The sequence below is a fragment of the Phyllostomus hastatus genome, unplaced genomic scaffold (assembly GCF_019186645.2).
Source record: "Phyllostomus hastatus isolate PE091 unplaced genomic scaffold, TTU_PhHast_1.1 phas_contig_148, whole genome shotgun sequence".
Taxonomy (NCBI): domain Eukaryota; kingdom Metazoa; phylum Chordata; class Mammalia; order Chiroptera; family Phyllostomidae; genus Phyllostomus; species Phyllostomus hastatus.
Genome location: NW_025333607.1, coordinates 17,938,734 through 17,949,514, shown reverse-complemented (window position 1 = coordinate 17,949,514; position 10,781 = coordinate 17,938,734). Strand labels below are relative to the sequence as shown.

The 10,781-nt window shown below is 51.0% G+C and overlaps 1 protein-coding gene across 2 annotated transcripts in view; it reads left to right on the top strand.

Annotated features, from left to right (window-relative positions):
* The first annotated feature begins 595 nt into the window (after nucleotides 1–595).
* Nucleotides 596–10,781, top strand: part of KCTD3 (potassium channel tetramerization domain containing 3) — a 28,679-nt gene continuing 18,493 nt past the window's right edge. The window contains exons 1-8 of one of the 2 annotated variants that reach the window (XM_045859475.1): nucleotides 596–932; nucleotides 4,872–4,925; nucleotides 5,235–5,280; nucleotides 6,828–6,901; nucleotides 8,384–8,442; nucleotides 8,704–8,784; nucleotides 9,675–9,815; nucleotides 10,225–10,315. In XM_045859475.1, the coding sequence (XP_045715431.1) occupies nucleotides 850–932; nucleotides 4,872–4,925; nucleotides 5,235–5,280; nucleotides 6,828–6,901; nucleotides 8,384–8,442; nucleotides 8,704–8,784; nucleotides 9,675–9,815; nucleotides 10,225–10,315 (629 nt within the window). In that variant the 5' untranslated portion in view covers nucleotides 596–849. The remainder of the gene's footprint in view (nucleotides 933–4,871; nucleotides 4,926–5,234; nucleotides 5,281–6,827; nucleotides 6,902–8,383; nucleotides 8,443–8,703; nucleotides 8,785–9,674; nucleotides 9,816–10,224; nucleotides 10,316–10,781) is intronic. The other variant, XM_045859466.1, reaches the window with a different exon arrangement.

Sequence of the window (10,781 nt, the reverse complement as noted above, 5' to 3'; positions counted from 1 at the left end):
GATCCAGGGGACACACTGCCCGGGGCCTGGCCTCCGGGCTGGCAAGCAAAGCGCCCCTTTCCCCAAAGGCAGGTGCCATTGCCTTGGCTTCCGAGCTCTGGGGATATCGAACCCTTGTTTGGGAACGAGATTGAAGATGGCCACGTGACCAACGTGCTCAGGTAGACGCTGTACAGGTTTCAAAATTCCCCCAATTTGCGCCGCCCTGTTGCTATTTACGTTTAAGCACCGACTTCTACAGCTAGGAAACCCTCCTTGCACCTCCTAAAATGCACGTGGAGACATTTGCCGTGCACCTCCCAAATACAGGTGCTTCGGGCAGGTGTCCAGGCGTGCCCTGCATCGGGGACTCTTCGGCGAGAAAGGGAAGGGGCCGAGTTTGCGAGGGGGCAGGGGGAGGGGGGTCTGGAATCCGCGGCAGCCCGCAGGGGCAGCCGGGGAACTGGTTCCCGGGCCTCGCTCGGCGCAGCCCCGCGGGCCCGGGAGGCTCCGCCCTGGCCTCCCCTCCCCGTCCCGCCCGCCCTGGACACCCCGCCCCGGCCCGTGGCGGCTGCGGCAGGCGAAGGCTGCGCGCTGCGGAATTTTGTCCCCAGCGGCGTCCCCTCCGCCCGCGGCAGCGGCGCTGGCGTCCCTGGCGGCGGCGGCGGCGGCAGCCGAGCGCCCCGGAGACGCGCGGGCGGGCCCGCCGGCCTAGTGGCCGCCAGACGCGGAGGCCGGCCGCCGCCCGGCGCCACCCGAGCGGAGGGGGACTTGGGGGAGGCCCGGCGCCCTCCCGCCCTCCGGCCGCCGCCGCCGCCGCCGGGGGCCCCGGCCGGGCAGGGGGCGCGGCGCGCGCCGGGAGCGCCGGAGATGGCGGGAGGGCACTGCGGCGGCTTCCCCGCGGCGGCGGCCGGCAGCGGCGAGATCGTGCAGCTCAACGTGGGGGGGACCAGGTGGGCCGGCGCGGCGGGGCCTGGGCGGGGGGCGCGGCCTCCCGGGGCGTGGGGGGGCGGCGGGGACGCGGTGGCGCGAGAAGGCGGGCGGGTGCGGGGGGCGCGCGGGCCGAGGTGGCGGGGCTGGACTGGGTGCCGTCTGCGTCTGCACGGGGCAAGGACGGGCTCTGGGGCCTCGCGTATCGCTCCCTCGGTCCCGGCCCCTTCCCAAGGCACCCGCCTGGCCCGGTGGCTGGGCCGGGGCAGGCGAGGGGGTTCCCTCCCGCCCTCCGAGCCCGGGCGCATCGGTCCGCCGGCGGGGGGAGAAAGCGCGCGGGTCCGGTGAGGGCCCTCGGGTGCTGGGCGTGCAGACGTGCGGGGCGTCGTTATTCTCAGAGCCTCTCGGTGCGCGGCCCTGCGGGATTGTGCAACTTTTAGGGCAACGTGTCCAGAAACTTCACTTCGCAGAGTTGGTTCTGGGAAGCCCGGGCTGTGGGCATCGTGTGCCGCCCTCGTGGAAAACAGACAGACACACAGCTCCTCTGTCCTCTTTCTGGTCTGCCTCCCCCTCTCTGCCTTTTACTGAGCTTGTTGGGGAAAAAAACATCCCTCCCCTTTCTTTTCTGGTGAATTGACTATGGCTTATGAGTCAGCCCTCAAAAAACGGGCGTTTGCCAATTCTGCTGAAGGCACAAGCAGTTGAGTTTTAGTGTTGGTGGAGTGTTTTGGAATGCAGCGTATCTTGCTGTGCTCGAATATCTTAGATTTTTAAAATAATGGTTTTAAAAGTGCAAAATGGAAACAGCGTGAGCCATAGCGATGGCATGTTTGAATCTCAGGCGTTCAGTAGTTGTCAAAGTGCACTGGAAAATGTAACACAAGAATTACTCCTCCCTCGTTCCTTGCAACACCCACCCCCCCACCCCCCCCCCCCCCCCCACCCCCCCCACCCCCCCCGCCCCAAACAAAACGGTTCAATAGTGAAGAAGTTACAGCATTGTTGTCGCTGTGTAGACACTAATCTTACGGAGATTTGCTCCCTAGTGTAAGAAATGGATACGTTCCCGAAATCAGTGAAAAGTGTGCAGGTTGGGGAGTCTACGGATGGGAGATTGGAACACCTGCAGGGTTAGGCCTCCTTCAGTGTCGATACTGAGGAGTAACTAGTCATTTAAAGTCCTTACTCTGGTGTCTTGTCGCTCCTGTTTGCTGACAGATGCATTTCCAGGCATTCCAAAGGGCGTGCAGCGTTAGGATAAAAATTGAACGGTACTGTTACTTCCATACGTTGAAAGTTCATGGCTTTATAGTGAATGGACTCTTGTTAACGACTGGACCTTAGAATTCAGTTTAAAAACTTTAAATCATGGAAGGAAGTTTTCTTCCAGCTGGAAGATTTTACATTGTGTTTCAGTGTTTCTGAAACTTGATCAGGTTCTAAATTTTTCTAAGTGACGATCTTAGCAAAGAATACAACGTAAGACAGATATATTAGAAAGATTTAGAAAGCTGGACGGAGGTTGTTCCTCAGGAATGAGAATAAAGAAAAAAAGCCACCCTTGAGAATAGCATGCTTTCTGGTGAGTAGAGCCATGGCCTGTGTACAGAAATGGCACACCCAGCAGCAGTGAATGTTCTCAGACTGTTTTCCCGGGTTGCTCTGAATCATAGACTCTTGCATCATTCTAGAGCTGGCAGGGATCTAGAAGTCATCGATATCTCGTGCAGAACACAGAGCAGCAGTCACGGAACTCGCTGTAAAGAAAGCCCCGCTGGAACCCTCACTAAACTCCAGGGACTGCCTGCCCCCGGAGAGCCCTCTGGGGTGGCTGGAGGTTGCAGAGTGAAACTCAGAAGCGGCACGTGCCGTGGGCAGGGTCGTCTCACTTTTTTAATTTCCAGAGAAGTGAGATCCAGAATAGATAGACATGCTCAGTGAAATTGTATAAATGACCAATTTTTATGATTTATCTTTGGGAGTGATTCAGACAAAAGATGAAGTTTCATTTAGAATTGTTAGTAGTGTTTACCAAAAAAAACCCAAAACAACAACCAAGCCCTAATGAAGTGAAAGGAACTCAATATGACTCAATTTGTGATTAATTCTATTAGAGTGGCTATGATTTGAGGGGTCCCGAGAGAGGCCTGGGACCGTCCTTGGGGGGACTCATGGACAGAGAACTTTGGAGTGAGACAGATAGGGGTTCCAGTTCCCAGGTTTTACCTCTGACCAGCAGCCACCTCGGGCACGTTATTTTCTAGGTCTTGGTTTCCAAAAATGTGAAGGGACAATCATAGTGCCAGCCTTACTGGATTGCTAAAGGAATTTGAAGGAATGAATGGGAAATGCAAGGGTTATTGGCATTACCAATGGTAACATTGCAGAATACATAATTTTAATTAGATTGCTTCCAAGTTAGTTTCGCAGGAGGCGAGTAGCGTCATGTGCACAGGTGAGCATGCTGATGTCTTCAGTAATGCTTTCGTGGAGACCGGACTGCACGTGTCCCTTGGCTTGGCACACTGTGGGTGTGAGTGAAAACCCTTAGAAAGGATGCTTTCATATATGGTGCAGAAAAGTCTCGTCGTGTAATTTTAAGTGTAGTTTTCATGAAGTCATATTTGGAACCAGCTTAGGAGCTCTGGGTTTTTTCCTGTCTAACTCTTGTTTGAAAATTTAAAAAAAAAGTTGTGGGGGAGAGAGTACTATTCCTCTACCCCAAAATACCCGATTGCTAAGCCCACCCCACATTGGTGATTCTAATTGAAATTATTACTGTGACTTTAGGCAGACCTGTGCAGATTTCTAAGTAACATAAAATCGGAGTTATTTGGCAGGCGTTTTGCTGAGTAAGTCCCAGGGAATGTGAAAGGCATGCGCTCTGATACATAGTGACTCATTGTGGGTCCTCCAGTTTACCAGCCACTGGATTTGCTTTTATTTATTTCACCAGGTCAGTTTCCTGTGGATAGTTATAGTCTCATTGGTTCTTAAGAGTCTGCTAAGGAACCGCTGGGGCAAATTCGCCCTGCTTTCTTGAACGGACTGTGTGGCTCCTTTCTGAAATCCGATTCATGGGCACAGGAGCGGCTTTGAAAAGCTTTAACGACAGTGTTCAGATCATGGGGGCTGGATTGGACGAGCCCAAGAGTTCATTCTTGGTCATGTGACTTTACACCAGTTGCTGATTTTTGTGTGTCCCGGTCTGTTATACTGAGCCTTGGTGAACTTCCCTCTATGTGTGCTCATAAGCAGACTTGATCAAATGTCAGTTAACCGCAGAATAACGCATGCTGTATTAACTGAGTGATTTTTTTAAAGTGAATGAATATGACAATTGCAAGTCGCCTAAGGCTGCACTTAAAGTGTTAAATGCATTATGTACAATGGAATTACTATGAGCTCAACATGATAACACAGGATAGACTATTTGGAAAAGCCATTATCCAGAAGGTACAACCTTAAGAGTTTTAAGGAAGATGGATGGGGCTTTGATTATGGGATGTCACAAGAGCTGTGTAGCTGGGATAAACTTAAAAAACTGAAATGGTAATGACCATGAATTTGGGGGATACTGAGCACCCTCTCTGAGAGGGGAACGGGGCTTGTGCTGGGGAGGTGAAAGGGGACCTGAGGAAGATCCTGAGGTTAGGTTGAGACGGTTCGAGGTGGCGTAGAGGGCTGGTGGTTGATTCTTCGGCAGGCGGCATGCTGGGATGCACTGTGTAGGGAAGCATTACATGTCCGTGAGTTAATTATTTGATTTTGTTGAGACCTCTGAATGCTTTTAACTCTGAATTGAAAGAAATCTAAAAATATGAAATGTGATGAATACAGTTGATAGGGTTATAGCTTTGCAACAACTTGTAAATCATTGGCCAGCATATTAGAGCAAGTTAACTGATATCGGAGTTTTGAATATATTCTCACTTATAATGCCAGACACTTTTCCATTGCAGATTTAGCACCTCAAAACAGACACTCATGTGGATTCCAGATTCCTTCTTTTCCAGGTATTTCATATAATTTTTAGTGCCATTTTTTAATATACTTAGTATTTATCAAATCAGTAAAATCTTCCTTGTCTGTTAAATTAATATTTTTATTTCTTAAATAAAATATCTTAACTTTTAAATTAAGAATTTGTCTTATACTGAGTAAAGTTTTCTTCTTTGCCACAAAAAAATGATAATTTTTGAAAAATTTTGCTTTGGAGATAAGGTGGCTCATTTGTGTTGGTCATTATCACTTGATAAGGAATCAGGAGACGTATCCAGACTCAGATTTTAAACACTAACCAGCTTATGGTTAATGACTTACAGTTTGCTGAGTGGAAGAATCTCAACGCTTCGCGATGAAACTGGTGCTGTAAGTACAATCACGTGAATATGTATCCAGATTAGATCAAGGCCTAGAATGCTTGATTCTTACTCTAATGCGACTCCTAGAAGGCAAGAAAGCTAATATTTTAATAAGGACTAAGTGAAAGTGGCGTGTACACACTTAAAGTTTATTATTTTTTGTCCTGTGTAGACGGTTCCTATATTTACAAAGGAGAACTCTGTACAGGGCACACCACACACAGCAGTTTCAGTATCCGCGGTTACAGGCAGTGCGGGAGGTGAGCCTACATTGTCAGTAAAGTAATTGTCATCAGTGAGCAGAACGGTAACAGCAGATGGAGTGATGCAAACAGTGGAACATTTTCATACCGCATTGACGTGGCGTACGATATTGCAAGTTAGGCAAGTCCTGCAACCTTTCCTTAAAATTTATTTTTTATTTGGGAGAACCCCCCTCATGAAGTTGTATAGCCGGAGGCATAAGGGAATGAAAGAACCACGATGTTGCAGCACAAAAGGAATTGGTTTATACACTCAACAGGCAGCTCTGACGTGCACGGCAGCGGACAAAGTCGATGTCTCCTGCCGTCAGAAGCAGGAGGGCTCTCTGTTGGGGGCGGCAGTGACCACCGGTGCTCCGTGGCTCTGGTGACGCTGGCAGGTGAAATGACGCAGCAGCGGCAGCAGCGTGCCTGTGTGAGGTTATGAGGAGGCATCAGGAATGAGACCCCCACGAAGTCTCGGTGTCTCCTCCACTTCAGATCGGTCCTAATACGAGACATAGCGAGAGTTTATGAACGTTTTTCACTGGACGTGCACAATGTGTCGTGGGGAAAAGAGGTTATTGGCTGCTGTCCCCACACTGACGTACACGTCAGTTTTGTGGTTAGAGCTTTTGTCATGGGTTCGAAGTGACGTTGATGCCCGTCCCTGTGAAAAGTTATCAGTGATGTATTTCCCAATTTTACGCATTTTATTTTCCCCTTCATATCCTGTGGCGCTGTATTTGTTATTAAAAAAAAAACAGTTTTGGGGGGCGTCAGCCCACGTTCCCCAGCCCTCGCCAGCGTCCCCTTCCGGCTCTGACCGTAGCATGCAGTGCATTCTTTCCTCACGGCCCTGCCCCGTGTGGGTGCGCGTTGTGGAGGTGCACCGTTGTGTCACTGTGCCACGTGCACATCACAGAGTGTGGGAGTCACAGTCGCTGTCACCAATAATTAATCATCAGGCAACAGGAGAAAGTATTATTAATGCGTAATGTTTTCAAAGTATTCATTAAGTTCTGGAATGCTTCAGATAAAAATGCCTGGGTGTCACTTGTACCAGAGACACGGGTCAAGAAATGAGAGAACTGACTTACCAGATACTGTCTCCCTACGTGTTAAAATATCATGGACCTAATAGCTCTTCGGGGCGGAAACACTACCGTATTAAATGCGCACAGTTGTAGCTGCATTCCAGGGAATTGCAGCATTTCAATGACTCAGTCTTTGTTCCCTAAGTTAGTGCTACAGATGCTGAAGTTCGAAGTTGCAGCTGTACTTGGAAAATAAAACAATTTCTCATTTACAGATATTTATTGATAGAGATCCTGCAGCATTTGCACCCATTTTAAATTTTCTTCGGACAAAAGAATTAGACTTAAGGTAAGAAATGCATCCTTTTAAATAAATCCTGGTTGATGGGTATGGCGTTGGTCCTAATGGCTTTGAAGGAAAGGTCTTTTCTATGATAAGTTTTCTGAGCATGAAACTCTCATATGGGCAGAGGCCCCCTTCCTGCCTTCCTCCAGACTGCCTGCCCCACGGGCTCCTGGCCACTCTCCCCCACCTCCTGACCATACCTCTCCACCTCCTGACCACGCCTCCCCACCTCCTGGCCAAACCCCCTACCTCCTGACCACACCTCCCCACCTTCTGACCACACCTCCCCACCTCCTGACCACTCTCCCCCACCTCCTGACCACTCACTCTCACCTCCTGACCACGCCTCCCCACCTCCTGGCCATGCCCCTACCTCCTGACCACGCCTCCCCACCTCCTGACAACTCTCCCCACCTCCTGACCACACCCCTCCACCTTCTGACCAGACCTCCCCACCTCCTTCTGCATCCCTGCACTGTAGCTTCCAGACTCTTCTAACACTGTCCATCTAGTCCAGTCACCACTCTCCTTAAAACGTCTGTTTACTCACCTTGAGCTCCCCCAGGGCTCGGCTGTACCCACCCGGTGCAGGTGCTGCGCCTCATCTCCTGTGCTGCCCCCACCCGTGCGTCCGGGACACGCACCCCTCTCTTGGGGTCTGTCTGTCCTTAGACTGTATCCCTCCAGGGTGGGCACTGTTTCCTGTGCATCCTCAGGGCCCAGTACTGTGCTCGACGCTGCCGCGGGGGTGGCATTGATGAATGATCATGTAAACTATTTCTTTTTTTTTTTTAAGATTATATTTATTTTTAGAGAGAGGGGAAGGAAAGGAGAAAGAGAAGGGGAGAAGGGTCAATGGGTGGTTGCCTCTCACGCGCACTCTACTGGGGACCTGGCCCACAACCCAGGCATGTGCCCTGACTGGGAATCGAACCAGTGACCTTTTGGTTCCCAGGCCCACACTCAATCCACTGAGCCACACCAGCCAGAGCTAAACTATTTAACTTTGCCATAGTCTGAATTGTTACCAGGAAGCTATAATCCAATTTGTATTTTATTGTCCTTTTATTTCACATATTGCTAGTGAACTTTCAGTGAGAATTTATTAATATTATATGCATGCAGCTTTTAAAATTCCAATTGTTGACTCGAGCTACCACTTTGTAACATTATGATAAAAAGTTAAGATCCATTAATGTCGTACGAGAGTGATTTCACTTGTTTGCCTTATGAGGCGCTTCTTGGTGGTTTATTTTTCTCAGTCGCCCATCTCATCCATATAGGAATGGTTTTAAAGCAGGAGAATATTTCTGTTGGTGTGCAACTTTATTTAGACTTTTCCAAATGATTGAGGATTTTAGGAGAAAGGAAGTGTGGAAGCCTTGTGATTCTGGTCGCACGAAGCACCTGTTACTTCTCCCTTTTGCCTCACATGCTAACCCGAGTTGCCACATCAGGAGACTGACCTCCCCGGTTTCTCCGCAGGGGAGTGAGCATTAACGTGCTCAGGCACGAAGCCGAATTTTACGGAATCACTCCATTAGGTATGTGTTCCAGTCCCGTCCGTAGGATTTGCCCTTTTGTGCCCTAAGTTGCCCACATAACGTGTGTCTCCTGCCGGGCCTAAGTTTTTGGTGGACTAGTTCAGTGTTAACTTTCTGTGGATTTCCGCCGTACAAGCAATGTTGTTGTCGGCTGATACAGGGCGAGCATCTTCCCGTCTTTCCCTCACCCCGTTGAGCCAGGGAAACGGGCCGTGGAGCTCTGTTCGCCGTGCCCTTGACCGTGTGCTTTGCCGTTCGCAGTGCGCCGGCTCCTGCTGTGCGAGGAACTGGAGCGCTCGTCCTGCGGCAGCGTGCTCTTCCACGGCTACCTGCCCCCGCCAGGTACCCTGCTCCCGGCCCGTCTTCCCGCGCGTGCTTCTTGCCAAACACGTGTAGCAGTGGGGAGAACAGAGATGTGTTCTCTGACTCTTGACCTTCTCCTTTGAAAATTGAGTAGCAATGGTGAGGACTTAAATTTTAGTAGCAGTTCCGCCGTCGCACGTGGAGGAGCCGCCGCGTGCCCGAGCGCCCCCGTCCGGGCGCGGGAGGCCACTGCGGAGCTCCGCCGCGCACACGGCAGAAGTGCGCGCGTGTGACTGTACCGCGGGCTCTGTTAACGCGGAGGGCTCGGGCTGGCCTCCTAGCGCGGGGCCAGGGCGCCGGCCGTCTTGCCAGTCTCCTCGTAGAGCCCCGGCACTCTGCAGCGATGTTGGTGGACGGGACAGAGGCCAGTAAGGCGCGTGTCCTCTCTGCCCTCTGCAGCTAGGAACTGCTTTCTGCCCCCCCCCGGGTTCCGGTGGGCCTCGGAGCAGGGTTCCGCTCCACTGAGGACCCCTCAGCCCGCCAGACAAAAGGAAGGCGTTTGAAAGTACGGGCGGTTCGGCTCCGAAGCCGCTCAGAGGAGTGCTTCATACCTAACACGCAGTAACTGTTCGGTGTCAAGACCAGCGGCAGACCAAGTGAGCTGACGGTTGCTCTCAGTGACGCGGAGCTAGGTCGAGGTGGAGTCCACTGTGATAAAGCGTAACCTGATTTATGTATGACGTGATAAGTGACAGATCTGTTAGGTTTTGTTTTTTATGGTAATTAAATGATTTATAACAAATTGCTGTATTGGAAGATAGAGACAGACTGTAATGAGATGCACATACTTATGTTGCTTTGATACAACATGGAATTTTAAGTCGTTTTCGGCGAACTCAGAAATAAACTGGTCTTCTTTCCTTCCGTAGGTATTCCTAGCCGGAAGATAAACAACGCGACGAGACCCCCTGCGGACTCCAGGAACGGACTGAACTCTGCGGAAGGGGAGGCGCGGGGAAACGGGGCCCAGCCTGTCCTCTCTGGGTCCGGGGAAGAGACCGTCAGGCTGGGTGAGCGAAGACTGCTGAAGTAGGGAAAGAGAGGTCCCTGTTTCTAGTGTTAGCCGGTACTCAGTGTTTAGAAGGATGCACTTTTGCCTCGTCTTGCATTTTAATCCAGATTTATCATTTATATCTGATGGAACTTATTTTTAAAAATATGTAATACTCTGCTTGCTCTAAATCTGTAGTGCAGGGGTTGAGCAATTTCTCATGTACAAGGGCCACACAGTAAATAGTCTAGGCTCTGTGGGCCCCGCAGGCTCTGCCTCGGTGGAGGGACAGCAGCCTGGAACCACACGTGAGCGCGTGTGCACCCCTGCGCCCCAGCAGAGCTGCACCTGCGCAGGGAGAGGCCGGGGACTGGCTGGGGACTGGCCGGCGCCTGAGACGGGAAACAGCTCTTTCTCTAAACCCCCAGGCTTCCCCGTGGACCCTCGCAAGGTGCTGATAGTGGCCGGCCACCACAACTGGATCGTCGCCGCCTACGCCCACTTTGCGGTGTGCTACAGGTGCCGTGCAGTCCTGGCGCCGAGTGTGCTTTCTTCGGGGGCCGGGGGGGTGGGGGGGGCGTCTTCATTGTCGGGATTTCCCATTCACAGACTGAGGAACTGTTTCCTTCAGTCGTCAGATTTTCCCCCGGCATATTCTGCCCATGTCTGTATCTCTTGATTAGATTCAGTTTGCTTTTATTTCACGGCTAACTTGGGGAATACTGCTGGTAGCCTTAATGTGTCTCAGATACTTCCCACACAATATGAACCATGATGTCACTGAGGTCTCTTGAAGTTACTCGGTCTTGCATATTATATACATCCAGCTACTAAACCATTTAACTATTGTCGTAAATGACCAGGCGGGATTATTACTGGAGCCTCTTGTGTTCTGTTCATTCCTTTCAGGGAAGGCAAAGAGAAGCTTTGCAACTTTGTTTCACCTGTTTACTGTAACTTTAAAACAGGTGTTCCACAGTTCAAG